The 24964-nt window shown below is 39.4% G+C and overlaps 1 protein-coding gene across 2 annotated transcripts; it reads left to right on the top strand.

Moving 5' to 3' along the window:
* The first annotated feature begins 7009 nt into the window (after nt 1-7009).
* gas2b (growth arrest-specific 2b) lies at nt 7010-24531 on the top strand. Of its 2 annotated transcripts, XM_051379135.1 has the most exons (9): nt 7010-7100; nt 9013-9264; nt 13585-13837; nt 14897-15006; nt 15616-15757; nt 17348-17411; nt 18053-18629; nt 18736-18843; nt 23535-24531. In XM_051379135.1, the coding sequence occupies exons 3-9, from the start codon at nt 13615-13617 to the stop codon at nt 23742-23744; spliced, it is 1434 nt and encodes a 477-aa protein (XP_051235095.1). In that variant the 5' UTR covers nt 7010-7100; nt 9013-9264; nt 13585-13614; the 3' UTR covers nt 23745-24531. The 2 variants fall into 2 exon arrangements, with proteins under 2 accessions (XP_051235095.1, XP_051235096.1); XM_051379136.1 differs by lacking the exon at nt 9013-9264 and having other exon boundaries at nt 7025-7100.
* The last annotated feature ends 433 nt before the right edge of the window (nt 24532-24964 follow it).

Genomic DNA, 24964 nt, shown 5'->3' with positions numbered 1-24964 from the left:
TATACACACACACACACACACACACACACACACACACACACACACACACACACACAGAAAATCTGTCAATCCACTGCTACACAGAGGGGCAAGGTTTTTCTTCATTTCCTTGTTTTCTCTGTCCATCTGTCAGTCTTTCTCCCCTCTGCTCAGACGGAGACTGAGTTCCTCGACTTGGTATTTAAGTTTTAAACCACTTACACACCCTACTGTCTGCCCTGACACACAGACAAACACATGCAAAGTCTTTGTTTCAGGGGCTTTGACAAGTCAGTCAAGCCCAACAACTCCCTGCAAGCAGTGGTGGAAACATAGTACATTTTCTCTAGCACTGCACAATTTTTAGGCACTTCAATTAAGGATTTCCATTTTATGCTACTTTAAACTTCTTCTCCACCACATTTCAGAGGGAAATATTGTACTTTTTATTCTACTGTATTTATCTAATGACAGTAACTTTTCAGATTAAGATTAAACCATAGGATCAATTTATAAAATATGATGCATTCTTCTAGATTTAACCACCCAATAGTTAAAATTCAATATACAACATTAAAGAGCAACACTTTAACATTTACAAGCAGTACATTTAATAAATGGTTTAGAACACACTTGTTGTATACATATTGCTGTAAGCAGATACACAGTAAGTGTGTATCAACTATTACTCCTAAATAATATGAATAAATAATAAAATAAATGGAGGCTAATAGTTCAACACCTAATAGGAATAAAATCTTTGGAGTAAATGACCTCAATACTTTTTCCACCACTGTCTGCAAGTGAACCCAATATTCCTTGCTGTTTTGTGAATAAAGGCACAGACTGAAGGTGAAAGATATCTTAGAAGTTGATAGTTTGTTCACATGCATGATGTCTGATCATGTGGCTCCGTACCGTAGAGAAATGACTCAGTAAAAGTTTATCTGAAATATGAGACTCGACTTGGAAACATTCACAGAAATGAACAAAGAGAGATGTGGAACAATGTCATTGTATCAAGGCACTTAAGTGATGTGATTATGACAAACAAATGTTGATATTAAATCCCTCTGTGACTAAGGAAATAAAATTAATAAAATAAAATGATTCCTTTCTCAATGGTGAAAGGAGGAGGTGGATGAAGGTGATATTTGTGTGCCTCTGCATTGCTACTTATGCACATCTGTGTGTGTCTGCCAGTGTACGTGTGCATGTTCTATTGATTAATGTCTACATGTATTACTTGTGTATGTCCTTGCCCATTTTTCTTTTTTTCTCTGTGTCTTTTGTCCATGTTTCCAAAACTGAGAAGAGTTGCTATGGAGACTGGAATACTTGTGTAAAAAGGTGGCAAAAGAGAGAAATGTGGTTGTCAGGGGACACTCTAGGACCATGAGGTTGAGGCTGAAAGAGCGAGCCTCAGTGTATGGGTGTGTGTGGACTTTTATATTCAGGTTTTCTCCACAATGAAGTGCATTAATATTTTTATTTTAATCATTTTTAAAACTTCACACAAACCCCCAAAAAATATAGACATAAAGACAGTTTATCAGTTTACAAAAACATTCACCCACAAATACTCATAAATGTTGATGAACCTTTGTTCCTCATCACACAGGGAGTGAGGATGCTATCCTTTACGTGTTGACATGGGTTAAGCGACTGGCCAGTGATAATACAGCTGTTTCAGGCACTCCATCACTTGATAATTACATTACACTGGTACTCCATTGCTTCCACTCGCTCCCGGTAATCTTATTAAAATCCCAGTGATTGGAATCACAGTGACAGAAAGACAAATGACAGCAAGGCAGCCGCCCGTAGAGCCGAGCCCTTTCTAGACTGACTGAATGTTTTGAAGTGCATTAAGCTTTTGTCAGGTTACCATGGAGCTGCATAGGCACACAGGTACTGAAATGCACTTTTAAATGGTATTCCCTTTTGGTTCCTATAAAAAAATCTGTCCATTTGCTGTTTGCAGTTTCAGGATGAAGTGAAGGACCTGCACAATGTATTTCTTTTTTTTTTTTTTGCATTTTACTCAAAAGCAGAACGCATGAAATCACTACACAATAGCTGCAACCCACTCCATTAAAAGTAAAGATGGCTCCTCTTTTTCCTTTTTAGTGTAGCATCAAGGGCTGGTGATTAAGTTACTATGCTGCCCTCTGGTGGCCATTTCTTAATACTCCATGGAAATCATTTTGCTCTCTCAGGATATTGCATCTTGGTTTGCTTTATATACTGTAGATAACTGTAAAACTGTACAGAACGTTTATGTAAATAAATCTGTTTTTAGGTGTTTTTATTTCTTCATTGCTGCTGTAGACTCAAAGGTAAAGTACAGTAATTTCCTGGCCATAATTCCACACTGGCTCCTCATTCAGACGCTCAGTGTGACAGGTAGTTTAATTAAAGTAAAGGTCTGCCCTGCAGCTACTGACCCCCTTGGTCCGCCAGCCTGAGCCAAGGTAACCAGTGTTCATTTGTCATGTGCAGGACTGGCTGACATATTATTTATTAGTCATTTATATGAGCGTCTCAGAGCCACACAGCCGCCGACAGACTGCGACAGTTCGACAGGTTTAATACTTTGTAGGAATAATCAGTGGTAATTAAAACGATGCAATGACATGATTGAAATCACAATAAATTTCTCTGAGATGAGCAGAGGGGAGTGTTTCCTCACAATACGTGATATGATGATGGTGGCACATTTTATGAGATACAAGGTAGCCTACAAATGTTTCTGTTTTTAAATCACATTTTATGGATTTGTATAAAAAAAGTCACATGTGATTTGAAAACCAATGTGAGTTCAGGAGATTTTTAGGAATTTAGGAATTTTTTGTGCCCAAAAAAAGACTGGTTACATACTTCTGAATTGACACCAACATCTCGGATTTGTTCAACCATTGAAATAAAAGTCTAATGAAGTTGCAATCCAGTCTGATTATCAGGATAATATAAAAACTTTAGTATTGCACTTTGGGGGACTCAAAAGAGACACATTGAAAGTTCCAGTGTGTAACATTAAGGAGGATCTATTGTCAGAAATTGAATATAATATTCATCAGTATGTTTTCTTTAGTGTATAATCACCCAAATATAGGAATCATTGTGTTTTTGTTACCTTAGAATGAGCTGTTTCTATCTACAGGAGGTAGCAGGTCCTCCTTCATGGAGGCCGCCATGTTGAATCACCATGTGTCTACACTAACATAGAAATGGTGAATCTTGATGCAGCAAAAGCCAAGATATCTTGGATTTTAGTCCCTGGTATTAACCAAGCGTCAACAATATTGGATCATACATTTCCTAATCGAACCATCAGCATCTTTTTGTTACACCCTCCCTGCCTGGTACCCACGTCTTTTAAAGGGACATTGTGTAGGAATTTCTCCCATCTAGTGGTGAAATTGTATTTTGCATTCAAACGAATAGTGCTCTCTAGTGCCTCGCGTTTTCAAATGCGTATTGCAACTACGGTAGCCGTTATGTACCAAGAAGCCTACCTGTCGAGGAGAAAGCAGGCAACTTCAGCGTCCCTTTTCTCCTTCATTAGCTCTTTCCACCTGGGAAAAGCTACCCAGATGTTTACCCTCTTTTTTTTAATTCGCCGGTCACGTTGCCTTTTTAATTCCCTTTTCGCTTTTTTGGCGACGAGGATTCCTTCTCCTGGGGCTCGGCATAAGTATGATCCTCCATTATTAACTAAAGTGCAGTGCAGACTTTCAAATGTGCCGGGGCAGTAACAAGCGCCTCTCACTGATCTCCTTCTCCGTTATAGCTGGTTTCAGTCACGTGACGCTGGCTCTGAACGAAAACGCATTGTGGATTAGCGAGACAGGTAGGCTAGGGCTTTATGTCCCTCTCGGCGATTATAGTTTTTCAAAATGGCGGAACGACATGGAAGCCTCCATGGACTCCAATGTATATACAGATAAGAAATTCTTCGCTTACGAGGATAAGTCAGATCATTGGCAGAGGTAATTTTACACCAATGAGGACACATTTAAGAATGAAGACATTGATTTTAGCTAATAAAATACTTAAAACACTACACAATGTCCCTTTAAACTTCATACCTTTTCTTTGTAATACAGGCATTGTGTAATAAATGTGTTGTCTCTTGACTCTGGTGAAAAATCCCTCACAGCCACAGAAGACTTTATACAACTCTTTCACTGGCTGAGTAGCTCTTCATGATGAGTAACCTGATCTGTTTGTGTAAACTTGGTGGAATCACTCTTTAAATGTATACATAAAACAAGTATTGTCAAGTAAAAATGTATGATGTGCATGCGGGTGAGTCAAAATCCAGCTTCGTACTAAAACATTCACATCTGAACTGAATGTAAAGTCAACATGAAGGGATGTTAATGTACTGTGTGGAGGTGTGTCCCAGTTTTCACATTCTTATAAGAGATAACTAGAAAGTGTTTGAAAGCTGGACAGAAAACAGACACATGCACATATCTGGCTAAAAGCAGCAAACACAGAAAATATTCACGTTCATCAACGCAGCTCATTCCACCTCAAAATGAGATCTGCTTTAATCTGACAGAATGATAAAACACTTGTGAGTCCCTAATAAGTGTGTCCCCATCTGATGGGCCTCAGGTCCTCTTAACCCAGGGGACCAATTTGAGTGGTACACAGCACATGGTGCCCTGTGCTGAGTTATCGACCCCCCCCCACCATCACCACCACCGCCATTGCAGTGGGGATAAAAGGGAGGTGGATTAGGGTTCAGTTGTCTTGGCAACCTGAGATGCCATCTGTCGTGTGTGCTGATCCACATCGTGTAGCTTAGACATTGTTTTAATTCAATCATTTTCTCACCGCCAGACAGACCGCCTGTTAAGAACTCTTGTCAGCATGTATTTAACAAGAAGGGTGGAGAGTTATAAACACACAACCCAGAGACTGTAGTTGAATCCTGCAGCCAGTTAGATTTTCTTATCATAAAGAAATCACAAATGAGCAAAAACTAAAGTGTAAAAATTACAATTTTGTTCCTGTGATCTTTACTGGTTGTCTGACAAAAGCTGTTTTCACACTTTGGTTTTTCATAGATTGAATAAACAAGATATAACGTGTTAATTAATGAGCTTTAGGAGTAATAATAACAGATTTTGTTACCTTTAGACAGAGCCAGACTGTCCGTTTCCTCCCATTTCCAGTCTTTGTGCTAAGCTAAGCTCACCAGCTGCTGGCTGAATTTTTAATATACAGATTTGAGAGTTGTATCAGTCTGCTCATCTACCTTTCTGCCCGAAAATAAAAAGATATTGCAAAATGCCAAATTGTTCCTTTAATGGATCAGAATGCTGTTATATTGCAAAGACATCTAATGAAAATACCAAAATAAAATTAAAAAAAAAACAATGAATTAGCTCTCAATCAATCTTAGTACATTTTGAATTCCCCACCCCACATGTGGATCTCAGCCTACTAAAGAGGTATATCGTTAAATATGGGTAAGAAATATTAAGTTTCTTTTTAAGAAAGGCTAAATAATTTCATAAAACAGCTGGTCACTGTAGTTTTTAGCAAACATTACTCATACATGAGTAAATAGCAAATTTGTTTGGGACAGTTTTCACAGATCCGCAGTAGCGACCACTTCCAGCAAAACTACAGTGCCTATATTCTCAATAAAGACAAACCTAGTGCAACAGTGTGATTCACTTATGTGTTTTACATAGGTTTTAGACAACAATGGAGGTCTATTGCACAAAGGAATAAGCTATATCAGGCTATACAGAAAATAGTTGTTGGTAGGTTAAACTCATTGTTGCTTTTGGATTTGTTGACATTGAGAAAAATATATAACATCACCAGTCTTTTTATCCTTTAAGTTGTGCCTTGTGAAAAGGATATAAAAGTGTACCTGACTGTGTTGTCTGGCTTCCTTTTACAATCCAGGCTGCGTTCCAAACACTGAGGGACTATTTATTATCTCTGTGGGTGCTTCTGAGTCATTATTAAATTGGTTTAACAGGTCTTTAAAACATCATCAGCATGTCCGCTATACCATACCTGCTCAAAGGCACATTGCCTCTATAACAGAGACAGGATGTGATTCACACTCAGTTTAGCACTCACGGTCTCAGAAGCTTCTCTGAATAAGCAAGTCACTCAAGTGGCTCATTTTGTATTTCAGTGGGGAATTCAGAAATTAGAAAATGTTTTGATGACATCTAATCTTATATGCATGTTGCATGAAGTGAGACTAATACACCAACACACACACACACACACACTCATTAATATTCACAATAGCGTAGGTCAGATGAATGCTAACCAGTGCAAATGAGCAGGAGGGCAGCAGGGAAGTGTACTGAAGGAGGAAGAGGGGAGTGTCTGATAGACGCAGTGACATGAGGGACTCGTCCCCTGGGAGAGGGCTGCAAATGAACCAGCAGCCACACCTGGGACTACACCACACACACACACACACACACACACACACACACACACACACACAGGAGGCAATATTTGAGTTAGCTTGTGGCCTGATTGATAGAGGCCCTGAAGCTGCTTTCTGCTACTATTAACAAAGGAAAAAAAACTTTTGAGAAAGTGTAATTAACACCCACATCTTCCTGGCAGTAGTAATCAAAATATAGAGTCTGGGGCATTTCTTTTGCATGTCACCCCCCGTAACTGCATGGGTTCTCTTCAGGTGCTCCGGCTTCTTCCCGCAGTCCAAATACATGCAGGTTAGGTCAACTGGTGACTCTAAATTGCTAGGTGTGAATGTGAGCGTGAATAGCTGTTTTTGTCTCTTTGTTTCAGCCCTGTGATGAACTGGTGATCTGTCCAAGGTGTAGCCCTTCTGCTGATACTGCAAACATAAATGTACTAATAACAAAGAAACTCATATTTACACTCAGATAAACAAGTGCTGCCAGTGGAGAGCCTGCGGTCTGCTGCAGGTAGTGCAAAGGGCACTCACTCAATCCTACAAGCTCAAACCAGCCTCCTCCTACTTCCTGCTCCTCTTCAGTCAGCTCCTCCTCTGGACTTGCTCTTCACAACAACAGTGTGTGTTTGCTGGTAAGCAGATAAGACGTGGGGACAAGAATCTGCACAAACAGCCTTATTACTGGGTAAGTCAAGACCTCTACAGAGTTCCTAATAGAGAGCATAGAGTCACCAGATGAAGTTCAACATTTTTATCCAGCTGAAAGAAAACTGTAACATAAGCAGTTGTATAAATATGCATAAAGCAGTATATCATCTGCTCTGCATATATGCAACCTCCTGTGCACAAGTGGTACGCTTAATTAAGGTTATTAGTAAGAATGCCACTGAGGCTTGTGATGCAACGATTATATAATTCACTTGTGTAACTGGCATAGTAACTATAAAAATCATACTCTGCAGTCTCTAAGTTAAAGGCAGAATGAGTAGGATTTGTTGGTTGCGGTTTGGAAACATAATATTCAGAGTTGGCCCCTCCTCCCCGGTTCAGCGGCTTCTCTTGGATCTTCGATCTGGCACCTGCTTCCCACGTCTTCATAGAGTTCCAACCTCACACCTTTTGAGCTGTTTGGGCTGAAGGACTAGACACCCACTGCCCAAAGGTTGACACCCAGAAATGCTTGAATACAGCTAAATAAGAAAATACAGACAGAGGGCAGGATCTCTCTGCAGATACAGACACTTCTAGTGGGTCATAAGTGATGCTTGAGAGGAGCAGAGAGAATTATTATTAAGAGTCTATATATTGTTGTTTAGGGAAATCCTACTCATTCGGACTTTAAAAGCACTATGTACAGTATGATTATATGTCTCACTTTGGTACCATCCAGTGGTAGTGATAGTAATGACACTGTAGCAGACAACAATGCATGCCAGCAAAGTCCGCCCCCTTCAGGTGGACCAGAAAAGGAGCTTTTTGTGTAAAAATAATGTACGGTACTTAACAAGATGAGATCTCATTTGGATTGTGCCATGAATTACAGATACGATGTTTGTAAATGTAAAAGATGACTTTGCAAGTCAAGAAAGTGAGAAAGTCAAAATGTTGACCTGAAAATTCGTAATTTGAAAGACACCCAAAAGTCACATTAGCGATATCGTGACTTTCTCTCCCACGCTGAAGCTACAATGCCTGTGTTTCAGCATGCAGTCAAACTTCCTGGCTGATAAAAAGACCAGTAGTTGCTGAATAAAACACATCAGTTAAGATAAAGTCACAAGGGACAGCCATGTTGGTGTTGGTCAAACCTGCGACAAACTGCGGCTCTAGTAAATTGCAATAGTATCTTTTAAATTGATGAACGTAGTGTGTAATTCATGGCACAATCCAAATAGGATAAAAATTGTCTCTTGCTGTTGACCACCGTACATATATTTTCCAAAATAAGATCCCATAGGGGACACCGGAAGAGGAACTTCACCTCTCTATAATCCCTGAAATTAATGAATTAATGTGCTTGATATGCTCCTATTTTATTCTTTTAACCTGGTAAATATTGTGGACATATTCCAAGACTTCATAAAATCTACATGGAAAAGTAATAAAAAATCCTTGTAATGTAATTTACCTTCTTTCTAAGCCCTTTTTTTAGAATTTAAAGGTGCACCTCATCCCCATTTGAAAAATAACTTGAGTAATAAAATGTCAGATAACTGAGAACTTGATATAATATCAACCATGGTATTTTAATTGAACAATTATCAACAAAAACAACATCAAACACATCCAGTCATAAATTACAGTGCACAAGAGTAGTCTGCACTGTAATTTATGAATACAGTAAATTCAGTGTATTAATGAGCAGTTTTTATACTGTTTCACTTGCTTCGGAAACCAAGTTTACTTCGTGTTTGCTGTCCACAGCATTTAACTACAAAAAGAAACACATCAGTAAACTTCGACTTAGGCCGGATTTGAATGGTTTTATTACTCGTAGTTTTCTTATTATATGTTGGATAAAGTTTTCAAGCAGAACTTTATCAAAAGAAAAAAAAAAACTACAACAACCGCTAAGATGTTTTTTTTCTTGTCCTCAGTCAGCTACATTGTAAGGTGACACCACAAACCTGCAGGCGTGTAGAGGAGAGTTAGTTTGAAAAGCGACGGCAGCCTCCACTTGTTACATCGTTGTGTCCTTATACAACATGTGGAGAACCTGAAGGAAACATCTGGCTGTAAGAGATATGTGCGCGTGTGTGAGAGGAGAAATATAGACGAGAAGATACCGTGAAGAAACTTTTATGAAACAGAAAATCTTTTGAAGAATCCTGCCGTTCCTGTTCCTGTTTGTAAGTATACAGCTGCTATGGATTTTATTATATGTAACAGTTAGGAATGTGATGTTATAATTGCAATTACATGGATTATTCATCATTACAATCTCCTTCATTAATGTGGGTTACTTCACTGTTTCTACCAAAGTTAAAGTTATGTTGTTTGAAAAAAAAACACTTAACGTGTTTGTTATAATGTAGAATATTATTATCCTTTTTCTTTAAAACGGGGATAATAACTTATTATAACGAATTTTGCTTTGGGATTTAACTCTCATCAATGAGTTGTGTTTTTATGTAATTGTACAATTGTTTGTTTGTTCAATGTGTTGTGTTTTTCTCCAATTGTACAATTTAAAGGTCTCAAAATGTTTGTTTGTGTGTACAGTGAAAATGTATAATATATATTTTTTCTAGAATAAGCTGTTCTTAAAACAGAAAGAAACTTTGCCATGCAGGTAGTCAGAAAAATAAATGTGTTTGAATCGGGGGGTACCTAGAGGGGTGGTAAAAATTGCCTCTCTACCCCAGTGTTGCTGTCATTTAAATTTAATTGAATAATAAAAAGAAAACACATTAAAAAACAGAAATCAGCACATAATGTAATGATCTTTTATGGCCATATTTTAGACTAAGGCTTAAGTTAAATGAATGGATGTATTTGGCAAGGTGCTGCAAGTAAAATTTGTATTATGACTTTCTGATGTCACCTTTAGATATTTCTATTCAATGCTTTACTAATGTGCCTCAATAATCTCATGTTTTTGAGTTAAAATGTCTTTATTTGGGGCTTTTCCAAGCAAATATTGACATACGTGATTGTTTGCGATTAAATCAGTATATATTTCTGTCTTCATTCCACCCTCTTGCCACCAGATATGTCTTTAGATCTGCCCCTTGTTTGAATGTGAGTTTTGAAACATGAGCGCTCAGTAGGCTACATCCCTGCAGAAGTGAATCCTCCAACATGTTCATAGTGTCTGACACTTCAAGGCCTCACTTGCTAAAAGTTGAGTCAGAACTCAGTCAGTGAACAGACTGTTCATGTGAACGTTGTTTATTTTATTTCATTAACACTAAAACAATCAATGGGAGATTATTTTTTAAATCTTGGTGCCAAAATTGTATTTTATTGTGCTTCACTGGAGCACACTGAGTCTCCACTGTTCAGGGTGCGTAAACAGCAGCAGGCAGCGGACCTTTCCATCCTGTGTTGATATGAGGTTTATTTAGTCTAGGAGCAGCTGAAGGAAAGCCATGGGGTGAGAAGACCACTATATAGCTGAAGCCTATACCTCAACTATGCAGTTGTATTCATTCAATACCTGATATCCATTCACTAGTTTTACATTACTGACACTGAGACCTGAGACAGCAGATCATTGACTCGATGCTACTGCTGCCAGCAGTGCTGTTGGACATCCACTTGAAGTTATTAATCTTGATATTTTATGAATAGTTTTTTCAAACAGAGTGGATGCTGATAAGATTCAAAGGACAATGCACAAGCCTGCAGGTTATAGAGTAACAGCAAACAGCAAATACTGAAATTCATGAAACACATGTTCCCGACACGATTCTTTCAGTGACAGATTTGTTGCTTCAACCCCCCCCAAAGTAAACACAAGAGCAGCGCCTGTCATGTAAGGAAACAGGATTTTGTTAACTAGTTGTGAAGTTAGTTGTTTACCAGACAGGCGCTTTGGTTTCATTCTCTGGAGACACCAGTGTTAGGCCAACACTAAATCATCAATCACTCTGTCATCTTACGTACATACAGTGCAGGTACAGGTATTTAAGCCAATGCGTCAGCTCAGATCCGTCATTTTACACACATTTTTCAGGGTGGCTGGTGTGTAATTTTAGCTGTTTCCCCCTAACAGCCGGTTAGACAGTGAGGATGTTTGCTTTTATTGAGAAGAACACAATTAAAGGCTGTGAAATACCACTGAAGCAGAACTTACTTTGGAAACATTAAAGGTTGTGCAGAGTTAATGAGGTGGAATAGAAACACTGATACATGCATGGACCTGTGTGTGTATGTATGTGTGTGTGTGTGTGTCGAGAGAGAGAGTGAGGTGTGTTTACAGACATGGACCCTCAGCTGTGCAGGAGTATAAAGGCTGCTAGTGTCTGAGAGCTAGGCCAGTATAGGTGACCTTTGCCTTCCCTTCCCAGCAGAGCCATCCTGTAGCAGAGGTGTGAATATTGCACCTGGATGTTTTGTTATAGAGACAGAGGCTCTCATGCCCTGCTGGTCAACCTGTAAACCAGCCTCAAACTTGGCAGGCTGTCCCACGTCCACATGATGTGTTCACAAAAGACCCTTTTCACTATATCTAGTCAGAAACGTATGTCTATAACATCTTCACATTTGTCTCACACAGCCTAAGCCCAGAATTCACTGACATGCACACTGTGTGTAAGGCTTTGCCCTACATCCTCTGTAATCTTGTGCGAGGGATTTGTCATCTTTTTTTCTGAAGTTTTTGCTGACGTAAGGCAACTTCACGACAAACTACACTAATGATGAGCTGCAACACCGAGCCACAGGTACTTTAGTGCAGAAACACAGGTGGTATACAACTAGAAATGAACGGCTGCGATGCTGCCTGTCTGGGACCCAAACATCTGCCCTCCAGATGTGATGTGCTTGTTGACTATTCTACTAAAGATAAAGTCTTTGTTAGATGAGATGAGGTTTTTATTAGCCATAGTAGAGTCTGTGTGTCTGTGATTTGGTCCACCACTTTGGTCCAGACAGAAATATCTTAACAACTTCTGATTTCCTTAAATTTGACTCTTGTTCCCCTCAGCATGAATTATAGTAGTTTTGGTGATCTCTTCATCTAGCGCCATCATGAGGTCAAAATGTGAATTTGTCCTATACTTTGGTTTTGACCACAAAACTAATTACATTCTCATCAGCTGTACATATCGTTCAGTGCTAATTAGTAAATGTTAGAATGCTTATATACTAAACTAAGATGCTGAACAACAATATACTCTCTAGACATAAGCATGCTATGTTGTCGCAACAAAGGATACGATATATTGTCGCCATTGATAACTTCCCCTAGTATTCTGTGCATCTGAATACAAGGAGACTGTTATTCAGACTGGTCTTCCTAGATTGTATTTCATGTCTCACCGGTACCTTAAACAACACGCCATCGCCAACGCAGGCCCTTGCATTGTTTTTAAGCAGGACTGTTCTCTGTCTGAATGCCCGCTTACTCTTGTTACTTTACAATTAAACTTTAAAGTCAGTCATCTGGCACAAACCAAGCCTCTGTCTCTACTGTATATTACCCAGCAGACCCAGTGACCCACTCCATGCGTTGTTGTCTTAATTCGAGCTGATTAGCAGTGAGTATTACTGGCAGTCAGAGCATGTCTCTGCATGGGGCTGAGCTTTATGATGGAGGCTGCTCTGGGAACAAGGCAAATGAGCCATGTAGCGGAACCAAGAGACTGGCTCAGGGCTGTAGCTGTACATCTTATTAAACCTCCAGTCAGTCTGTTTAATCCCTTTGATTAATGATTATATTGTTTGGTTGTGTGTATAAGGTCTATGCATGGAAGCCAGTGTGGTTTCAACTTGTACTGTTGCTTTTGTACATGTGCAGGACAGCTCTGTGTTTGCAGAACTCACCATTATTATTCTAAGAAACCAATTATGTTTTAATTATTTATTGCTTTCTTAAAGGATAGCTTCACATTTTTTCAAGTCTAACAACACTGGCACGCCCAAACATTTTGCCAAATAGTATGAAGCTTCAACAGTCAGACTGTTGAGTGTTTTTAGTGCGGAATTATGATAATCCTCCATTACATCTCAACAAAGCAACATGTCTGAAACAGAAAGAGGGAATTTTGCACTAAAATTACTTTGGAAAATAGCTACTACTGCTGTAGGATTACATTTCTCTAACATTGGTTTACACATCAGTAACACTGATTAGCACTGATCCTCAGTAACACAGTATGTTGGTGGTTAACCAGTTATACATTTGTCAAACCAACCAGTTAGTGTTCATGCTTGAATAGAAATACATGTGATAAGCCTTTGTGTCGCTTGTTTAAGTTTTTTTAGTGTGGCATCGTACTTTATCTGAAGTATTTTCAGTCTTTTCTTTTCAGTTTTACTAGAAAAAGACTTCAACGTGAAGACTAATTATTTGTTTTGGCAAATGTACCTCTGGTGCTTCAATTAGCTTTTCTATGGAGCCATCTGGAACTGTCTCCCACACAGTGGATGAGACAGTCCTGAACAAGGCTCAGACTAATATAAGATGTCAAAATCAAAACCTTACCTGTTACTTGGTCCACCAGGGTCAGTCAAAGACCGATTGGAGCTGAAGCATGGACAGTGAAGTGGGAACGATGAACACCAGCCTTGACAGTCCCCTGAGCCCGAGACACCTAACTGGTTTGGGGATGAACTGTCTTTTTGGACAAAAGAACAGACACTCTGGGCCTGGCCTCACCAGTCCTCAGGAGTACAACCAGTGGCTGCCTTACCGCCATGATGCCAGCCTGCTGCCCATGAAAGAAGACCTGGCCTTCTGGCTCAACACACTCTTGGGTGAGACAATTTTCCTCCATTGATCCTCATGCCACACTCATGTTAACTACACTACAAATTCAGGAAGTTACTTTATTGTAAAAGTCTGTAAAACTGAAATGGAAACATGATTTTTCTTTCACAAACACCCACTGGTGTTTTGGGCTGAATTAAAAGAGATAATGTCAGTTCAAAACTTAATTTAATGAATATTAACAAGATCTGATGAATGACCCGTGAGTTTGGAATTGGGGCTTTTACTTTGAAGAAAAGGTAAAAAGGCTGCAGTCACATTAAACACAAAGGCATTAACCTACTTAGAGAGGGGAGCTGTGGCTGGGACTCCAGGGAAAGGGATGTTTCATCCCACTTTACTGCATTGTGGGGGAAAACATAAAGGGTCTGCACATGTCACAACCTGTTGGAGGGTGTCTGGAAGATGACAAGACTTCAACAGGATGAGTTTCTGACTGCTGCTGCTACAAAAAATGAAAATGTGTTTGGACTGATATGTTAAAGTCATACTTTTGGTATTTTGTAAATCCATAAACCAGGACAAAATTTAAACAGTAAACAATTGTCTTTCTCGTGATATTAAACTTTCCTATACAACAGGATTATATTGTAACATATTTGTGAACACTGCAATATGCCTGTAGATTATATGTGTATTTAGGAGGGTTTACCAGTTCATCAACCAAGGTGTTGCCATTGGACAAATAAATACAGTAATAAGGCTAATTATTTTTCAGCTCATTTGCATTTTCACCTACTTTTTGTTTTATATTTCTTCTGTCTTTCCTCAAGTTTAGAAGATCCCGCCTACTAAAAACTGTAGTGGACAGTGTTTTATCTTTCTGAAAGAAGTACAACATATTTTTGATGCATTTGCGCTGATATGTATTTAAATACATATATATATATACACATATAAATATTACATATTTTAGGTAGTGTGCACTCAAGTTATATAAAGTCTTGTCTTTCTGTGACAATTGGCAACAAGAAAAACATTGAGCCTTGAGTAGAAACTATGAATTATTACTGTAAATAATTCAATGTTTGTGTGTGGATCCTCAGGTGTGGACCTCACAGCAGATGGTCTGATGGAGAGGTTGGATAATGGCGTTATCCTCTGTCAGCTGGCACAGCTGCTGCAGGAGAAAATGATCCACACCAACAATGGCAAGGTGCTGCAAGTCATGTGCACTTTCACACACACAAAGATGCAATCAGAAAAACAGAAAACCGCACCACGCACATACTTTTATTCCACCAAAAGAAATGGTGAACTTACGACTCTACAAAGTAGTTCAAGTCATGATGAGGATGTCAGTTTTTTAGACTTATAGGGTTTTAAAAACACCTTTTTCGGCTCAGTTATATGCTGTTACAGTTATGTTTAAGCCTGTGGATGGACACAGAGACAATAGTCGTCCATGTCTGTTCATGTTAACTATTACTCAGCATCACCTTGCACAAGATGGTGTTCCTGATCTTTCCTTCATAGACACATATAGACACATATTTGGTAGAAGGGCTGAGCAAGAGGAAGCCTCCTCTGTCTCCTCACCTGTAGCTTTCACTGTATTCATATTTAAACAAGCTGCAATATTAAAGATGGCATGTGCATAATTGTTTGTCATTAAAGCACTGTAAAGACTGTAATGCATGACCCAATATTAATCAATTATTGTGTTTTTGCAGAAAACATGTTTCTAATGCAAACTCATTTCCTCTGTGTGTGTCTGTGCACATATATTTGTGTGTTTGTGTATGTGTGTTGAAAACAATTACAGCCGTTCACGAGAAGAGTGATCCACTGGCGAGCTGATGCAACATCTGGATCATTTTTCGCCCGAGACAACACTGCCAACTTCCTCTACTGGTGTCGAAAGATTGGCGTTGATGAGGCTTACCTGTTTGAGTCAGAGGATTTGGGTGAGTTAAATCAGAGATTTAGCCCAACATCATGGAGTTTTTCTTTCCGTTTACCAATAAAGGCCTCAAGTGAATCATGTCACGCTTCACTTGTGGTATGTCGGTGATTAAACTAAAATATTTAGACTTTGACCTCATTGAGACATTTCAGACATAATAAAAAAACAACTCTTTCTAGACTTTTGTATTTGTGTGTATCTGGCATCAGTCTATTTGTTGTGCTACAACAACACATAGTTATAGAACTTCTACTTCAGTCTTTCCATTTCTCCTCAATCTCTAGGTCTATATATATATGATACACTCATAACATGTCTCATTTATCCAAATACATTACATCTACTACATCTACTATCTTATTTATAAAAAATAAAATAACACATTTACTTGCAATTAGTTTTAAATTATATTATTTCTGTGCTGTTGTTTTACTTTCTGTTTAATAGATATTTTTGGTGATTTACAATGTCTTAACCTGTAATACTTAAATAACTCAATGCTTTTAAAAAGAGAAGCAAATGAAGAATTTAGAGCAGGGGGAATTTAACTTGGGTATGAGATGTGCGGTATCATTCCTGGACAATTTTACTTCAATCTAAAATTTAAATGTGGTGTTAATGAAAATTAAAATGTTATTCTTTAACTGAAAGCAATAATCATTAAAATAAACCAGCCAGAAGAAAATGGGAATACAGAAAATTAAGATTTCAAGATGAGTCATAACGATCACGCTGAATGTGACTGAATCAATGTATAATTTCTCACTTACACCTTCTGCATGTATGGTGCTCTGTGTGCCAGAGGAGAAGACAGCTTGCAGTCAACATACTAAAATGGTTCTGTATCATTAAACATACTCTTCTCTATGCACTTCTTACTCGGGCATGTCTATGCAAGGCAGGCAGATGCGTGCAAATGATAATGTGCAGGTTAATCCCCACCAACAATAAGCCCCCCCCTGCAGGCAGACTAACCTACTTCACTTGACTAATTGAGTGATGGGGAGAGTGAACTTATACTTTGACAGACTTCAGTTTACTGCCTCAGTGACATGAAGGCACAGATGATTATTCTTTTTCTTTTCTCTCATCTCCTTTTCTTGCTGCAGCCATGATGTAATGGTGGATCTCAAATACAGGTGAATGAAAATAAAATACCATTATTGACAGTGACTTTTCTCTCTGCTCATTACATTTTTCTTTTTTGTTCTGTAGTTGTACATGAAGTTGTGCATGCTCAACCAATTGTTATCTTAGCAAATGAACTAACTTCTGGTCCATACTGAGTGCACAGAGCCCCTTTATTTAACGTATAGACTGTGTACTGGAAGGAAGAGGCTGACTTTTTCATGAAGATTTCATGCCCTTATGCCCCCAGCTGCACATCCAGAGCCCACAGGAATTCCTGCTTCAAAGATAGAGATGCACAATAGAAACAGAGTACCTCCTGAAATCTCCGGTTTTCTTTTGACACAGACAAAAGTTTATCTCCGGAAACATCTTTCCTTTCAGATGATTGACTTTCTTTTTTTTTTTCATTTCCACCCCTCCGCCGTCTTTGTTTGTCCCCTTGTGCGTGTGCTGTGTGAAGTCCTGCACAAGCAACCTCGGGAGGTGTGCCTGTGTCTGATGGAGCTGGGACGGATTGCAGCCAGGTAACTAGAAACAAATACAACTGCCCCACCCCTGGTACAGCTCCTGAAACGATAATCACAATTGAATCACACTGAGCTGAAAACTCTTGATGATTTTCTTAAGAGCAGTGGAAAAGCAACCTTTCATTGACACCACTCACTGTTAATTACATAAAAGTTTTTTGTTACAGTATTTTTTTATACAATGAACAGTCAATGTTTACGTTATTTGGTCATGTTGCTTCTGAATGTTTCAAGCATTTAGCAATTACCATTAGCTTACTATTTTAAATGTATCAGTTACTTTCAGCTATTTCAGTCTATGCATTATCTATCTAGCTATCTATTTCAACTGTTTATCTATCTACTTCAATCATGTATTTATTAGGCTACTTTTAATTAACTATATGAACTATACTTGGTGTCACGTTATAAATGACTCAACATGTAAACAGTAATAAAATAATAGTATAAATAGAAGGCCCTAATTGTTGATTTTTCAAATTAGTTGAGCTATTTCAAAATCTTGTCCCCTGGTAACTGCAGAAGTATCCCCTGAGGTTCAAATACCCCTGCTTGTGAATCACTATCCTTTACTGTGTGATTTAGTGTTGATTCATCCTGTACGGTTGCTGATATATTTTGTTGAACCTCTCTTTCAGGTATGGAGTGGAGCCTCCAGGGCTGGTGAAGTTAGAGAGAGAGATAGAGAGGGAGGAGGCAGGGTGCTTATCTCCATCATCCTGTCTCTCCTTTTTTCCTCCTACATCATTGTATTCGCCATCACAATCTTCCCTGCCCCCAGCCCCCTCTCCTCCTCCTTCTCCTCCTCCTCCACCCGTGCCCCTCACTCCAAGCACAACCTGTCTGTCTGAAACCCTTGCCGCCTCCCTCGCCTCTGATCTTCCATCAGCCACAACAAACCCAGTACCTACATGTTTATCCCCTCCTCAGTCGTCCCTCTCAGCCTCTAACCCTTGTACAACCACAGCCTCAACACAAACACCTTTGTTCTCTTCATCCTGCACCACTAACACATCTGCCTCAACTCCACTGTCGGCACCCTCACCAGGCCGAACCCTGGTATCCCCTGCCAGAGTCTCATGTACCACAATAAACAACCACACTCCCACAGCTACACCTCCCATCACCTCCCCACCTGTAGCCTCGACTCCTCGTTCCTCTAGCAAATCCACAAGCCGGAGGAGCAGAGGCACCACCGACATTTTGGATGATATTGTGAGTATTTTATTTCCAGTTAAATGAATCTTATTTCAGCTTACACATGTTAAAGGTGTAAACTGTTTGTATTTACTTTGCCCTCTCTCTGTCTAACTTGTTCCAGGTGAGAAACATTATTGAAAATCCCCCCTGCAGCTGCCCCACCAGGTTCCTCGTCGAGAAACAACCTAAAGGCTGCTACCGCGTTGGGGATAAAGTTCTGTATATAAGGGTAAGCATGTTCCGACCATTGCGTACATTTTAATCAACATAATAAGGAAAGCTTAATGAACATAACTCCCAAGTCACAAGATCTCAATTCGGGGTGTATCTGCAAAATGTTCACTGACAACATATTTAAAGGTCCAGTGTGTAACCTAAAATATAATATTTATAGGTATGTTTTCATTAGTGTATAATCATCTGAATGTATGAATTGTTGTGTTTTCATTTCCTTAGAATAAGGGAAACTGAGACAGGAAGTGTTTATTTCATTGAAATTTACAAAGAAAACCCCACAATCCTTTCCTAAATTTGACCAAGACTCAGGGTGTGAACCACATTCTCCTGTGTCAAAGTCCTGCATTTTGTATGTCCACCATCCACCCTGTATGCAAAAATATATGTAAATCCATGTAAATAATAAATATACCCTGAACATAATCCAGGCAGCAACAATGTTTCACAACAAAACATGTCAGGCAAAATAAATGAGTGTATAAATGTATTTTTCCTCCACTAGTATGATGATAATATTTCTCATATGTGGGTTTTATAAAATAAAGCTTATCGGTTTAATTATAACTTGATACTTTGATACCATAAAGTGTAAATTATGAGCCAAATCTAATGGCTCACCCAATAAAGATGAGTCATAAATGCTACAGCACATAATAAGATGTGAGGTGCGAAGGCTTTCAGGTTATTAATCAACAGCTGAGTCAGCAACAAGTGCAGCGTGTCAGAACAACTGATTTGCAATCATTTGGGATGGAGACGTAGGTGCCTTTCAGCCTCCTGGAGTCGTGCACCACCCATATGCGCCTGTACAAAGGCTCGAGGAATGGCCTTCTGGGAGGCAGGGTTGCTTGGCAACCAATGGTCAGGATAAGACTAGGCTGACAATGATTTTATTCAGCACATAGACCTTCAGCAAAGAGTTCAAACCCGAAGGAAAAACAAACACGTCTCTTTCAGGATGATTTTGAGAAAGATATGACCGTGGTGTGCGGTTCAAATGGCAGCCCACTGGGGAGTTCAAGTCCACATATGTGGAGAGGGTTTTGAATATAAGATGAAGGTTTCACTTCACTATCTCTATACAGCCATGAATCCATACAAATAGAACAACAGCTTCAGTGTATGTTCAGTGCCCACTGCCTGAAGTATATTGTCTAAGGAATGCATTATTCATGAATCCATGAATTGTACATGCTGTAAATTTAAAATCAATTTTCCAACACCATATCATTGGGAATATCTTAAGGATTAGAGCTAAAATGGTTTCCTGAAATTGTTCTTCAAACAGACAGACAGACAGGATCTGATCTTGCAGCGTTATCTTCTACATTAAACACAGAGGTGTATCACAGCTTTGGTGGCTAATTGGTCACTAGTTGAAACCCATTTAAGGCTCTGGTAATTGTATTGACCCAACACTCTGAAAACTGGTAATCAATGCTGCCAGCGACAGTTTGCTTAAAACAGAGTTACAGCTACATTTTGACTGGTTGACAGACAACATATTTTTACTGCCCATTTAGAAAATAATGCTACCTTTCAAGTCACAGAGAACACCTGTTTCTTCACAACAGACCTGTCAATAACACAAGAGGATGTGTTTGAACAGCACTTCAAAGAGAGGCTATAAAGATGTGATAACTAAAGCATGTTATTCGTTTATGGCCAGGTCAGCAGAATGTGTTTCTGTAAAGAAAATTAAATGTAAAGTAAAGAGAAAAATCACCTTTAATCTGTTTTATATTGAAATATCGGATATAGGATCTGTTTTTCTACACTATCTCGACTGTTGACTTTTTGTGCTCACCTTCTCTATACAGCTTTGCAGATACAACGTTTCACCATAACTCCGTGTCCATCTGTCAGTTTCAACCTATAATTGCTAGTTTGTAGACGCTACTTGCACTGCTCCCTTTCCTTTTCTCCTTGGCGCTGACAAGCAAACACACCTCAGCTGTGTGAATAGAGCGCTGCAGCCCATCAACCCTGACTCCATCCATTACCTTGAAGCTCACAGCTGCCTACATGTGTGCAGGGAAACGCACCATAATCCTCAATTACCATATACCATGATAACCCCTGTTCAGCTCCTAGGAGAGCGTGCCATTCAATGTGTACAGACCTTTTTAAAGAGCAGATACTATTGATTACCGAGACACAGTCATTAGTGAGGGGTTTAATCAGACAGCTTGTTAATGAGCGGCTGAGCATGACCGCCCCTCCTCACATGTAAACTTTCTACCCCCCCCTCTCCCTCCTCTCTCTCCTCTCTCTCCTCTCTATTCCCTCTGGAGGCTATTCAGTCATGCTGGCCCTGGAGTGCTCCGCCATTCTTTGGTGTTAAAAAAGAGGAAGGCTTTTCTTTCTTCTCTGTGCCCAATTAGGCTCTCCTTCAGCTTTGTAGCAGGGACACTGTCTGACTGTGTCAATGGAAGGAAAAGACATTCAAACACCACACAATATCATGCCACATTAATTCTTTGCTTATCATGCTATCTACATAAGACACAAACCATTTTGTTTTGAACACTAGTTTTACCTGAGCAAAATCAGGACCAAAGAGAGCATTTGGCAGACAGCCCTTTCAGCTTTCTCCTTTCTCAAGTGTCCTTGAGACATTGACTCCATAGAAGCTCCAGGGTCTTTGTTCTCTAGGTGACCCTGACCTTTGACCATACAGAAGTAGAAAAGATCATTCCCAAATGTCATCAGTTTGTAAGTAAGTTGAACATAGAGGAAGCTATGTTATTTGAATCGTCAAAATGAAACACTGTGTGATGTTAATAAACAAAACTAAGATATGTGAGGCTGTACAGTGGTGCTCTGAGCAAAATGCTAATGGAGGCAGTGATGATGCTAAAATGTTGATGCTAAGCAGGCATAATGTCTCCCGTTTTGACCATCTTAGTTTGGTGTAAGCAGTCTAAGTTATGCATTACTTTAATTTAATCAGGGAGTCGTATTTAGTCTCAAAAATCGTCTTTTTTTTTCAACACAGACACACATGTGCCTCCATCAGCTCGTATATTGTAGTGTTTTCTCTTAACTGTAAATTTTTACAAGGACTGTACTCAAAAACAGCATCAAAAGCAGCAGATGTGGCTAAAGCCTGCCTCCTACTGGCGGGTGTTTAAATGACTCCTCTTCCCTGAGTACACTCATGCATCTTTCAGCAGGAACGGAAAGAGAGAGAGAATCAATGTAGCTGCCAGGGAGGACACAGGGGAATCCAGCCGGTGGGTTATGGGCTGCAGACGTAGCACACTTTGTACGGAGACCTGAAGGGGGGAGGGGGTAGTTGTAGAGACAGAAATAAAGGAGTCTGTCTGACAAAGAGGGCTTGTGTTGAATATTACAGTACAGAAAGATGCTGACTCTGTTTTTCATTGAACGATTAGTTTGGTATGCTAATGACAACACATCCTTGCTTTAGTTAGTTCGGAAGTATAAATGTGCATTTAAAAGACATATATGAGTTAATGTTGTAACTCTATGTATTCAAGTAACTGAGCATGCAAAACACAGCACATTTAAAGCCATATAACCAGCAATCAAGTGACACAGGATTGATAAAAAAAAACAACAGGAAAACATCATATAAAAGCTTGTACAAAGTTCTAGCTTGTATAAAAAACTGACTGAAAATCAACTTTGGATGATGACAGATTTTTTGAGAATGAAGATCAGTCAGAATTACATTCCCTCCATGTCTGGCAGGAGAGTGGTTTATTCAGGATGTCAGACTTGACCCCTGTCAACCTCAACATTTTAATCTGCAGATTGACAGCTGAGACGGACCACGTCTGGGCTTTCCTCTATCGCCGTCTGTGTCGCCTGCCTGTGCGCGTGTGTCTGTGCTTGTACCATTGATTTTTTTTCCATCCCATACACGTGACACACACACACCTCCCCACATAAGAAGAGTGGATCTGCTTGTATTATCACATTCTTAATGGCTCCATAATGAAGGGTTTATTGGCGATAAGGCAAGAGGGGGTGGGCCGTTGCTGACAGGACAACGGATGGCTTTGCAAGGCCTCCTGGGAATGTTAATGTCTACTGGGAGTTGAGGGTCTGCGCTCAACTCATCTCAATTCCTCCTTTCATTTTTTTTTAATTCCCAGGCTTTATATTGTGGCTGCCGTTGCCATGGCAGCAGTTGGTTTTCAGCTGTAAGGACGGCTGTCTGTAAAGGATGTGTCGATTCAGATACAGCTGACCTCTCTGCAACTACTGCTAACAGATAGACTGGCTATACAGTCATCTTTTTTATGTAAAATACTGTTTATTAGGTGGTTCTGTGTAGCAGATCTGTGTGGGTGTGCCTTTGTGCGTCACTGCATGTGCGTGTGTATGCATGTTCATATGTGGATTAGTCCTGCATGTGTGCTCAGCTGGTGCCACGAGGTGTTGTTTCATTTGGTTTAATGAGATTTTGACAAAGCTATCCGAGAGATCATTTCCCTTTCATAGCCAGAGCTACACATGCATAAGAAGCTTGTAAATATTAGATTGGTGTGTGTGTGTGTGCGCGTGTGTGTGTGGAGGGGAGAGGGTGGGACTGCTTTTCATATAATTGAGAATTCATAAACATCCTGGCAATATATCAGCCGGAAAATATATGCACTGTTCATTTCCCAGCATTCCCTCCTTGACTGGTGCTGTCTTGTGTCACCTTTGCAGATGCTGAATGAGCGCCATGTGATGGTGCGCGTAGGCGGAGGTTGGGAGACCTTTATAAGTTACCTGCAGAAACACGACCCCTGCAGAGGAGGAGGACCGGTCAGCAGATCTGAGGTCAGGGTCTGTAGGGACAAAGCGAAGCCGCCCAGTTTGAACATCTCATCTGACAGCTACATGGTGGTCGGTGCCCATTACCGTGGCAAGAAGTAGACTCTCAAACTGCTCACTTTTGCTTCTGACTCTGGGCAGCAGCGTTGAACATTTCACTTAATCAGACCAAACTGTACAAGGTAAATGATATAACATATAGCTCAAATCCCTTTTACCTCAAGTTTAAAAGGAAATTCACCTTTTTTTTTTATTCCCAACCGTTTTGTTAGCTGATTGTTGTGTATGAATCAACCAACTGTCACATGTTGTCAGTGAAGCCACATGACTGTATGTTTGCAATCATTAGTAAATTAGCATAAAATTAATTATGAATTAATCCTCACTTCCCAAGAACAAATGCCAAACATTCGCTGGTTCCAGCTCCTTCAATTTGAGGATCTGCTGCTTTTCTTTGTCATACATGATAGTCAAATGAATATCTTTGGCTTTTAGATTGTTGAATAATCTGCAGAATAATAAACAATGACAATGATTGTTAGTTGCAGCACTACTTGTTATCTAATGTTATATCATAACTTTCATATAATCATCTTGATCATCAAATATCCTTAGGTTTTGTAGTACTGTTTGCAGTAATGTCATTATAGTCATACATGTGTACTGTTGTAGTTTAGTTAGTAAACATACAGCTACGTGTTTATATATAATATCACGGCACTATAGTTTAAATATGTATGTTTAAGCTTTTGTATTTTGGATGTTCTAGCAGCAGTTTGAGTAGTAGTTTTAAAGATTTACGCATACTGACTTTTAATGTATGGAGTTATTTTTCTTATTTTACTGGACAAAACTTTTCTGTTTAGAATAAACTTGTTTCAAAAATGCTGTTTGGATTAAGAGAAAATCTTGCACATGCTGCCTAAATTACAGCTCCTGTTTTAAGAGTATATATCATAATTGATCATTTATTTAGTATTCTGTATCACACAATGAATGCAAAACAGGATTATTTCTTGTTTCTCATTTACTTTTACATTATTTGCCTGTGGCAGTGATTTTATCACCTCAGCCTTAAAAAGGCAAAGACACAAAACATCAAGTCCCCCCTCTAGATGGCACCATGTCCTAAGTGACAAAAGGCCAAGCCTCGCCTCCATGCTTGTTGGAGGAGGGTGCTGTCAACACTGCTGTTAAGATCGTGTCTCGCCTCTCTTGGACATTCATCTCTTAGTTGGACTGGAAATCTGTTTTTCAGTCTCAATTCCATAAACTACCTCATGCCTACAGATACAACAGTGCAAAACACATTGCTGCCTCGT

This window comes from Dicentrarchus labrax, unplaced genomic scaffold, assembly GCF_905237075.1.
Source record: "Dicentrarchus labrax unplaced genomic scaffold, dlabrax2021, whole genome shotgun sequence".
Classification (NCBI taxonomy): domain Eukaryota; kingdom Metazoa; phylum Chordata; class Actinopteri; family Moronidae; genus Dicentrarchus; species Dicentrarchus labrax.
The sequence above is the reverse complement of the archived record's forward strand: the minus strand, read 5'-3'. Positions and strand labels throughout refer to the sequence as shown.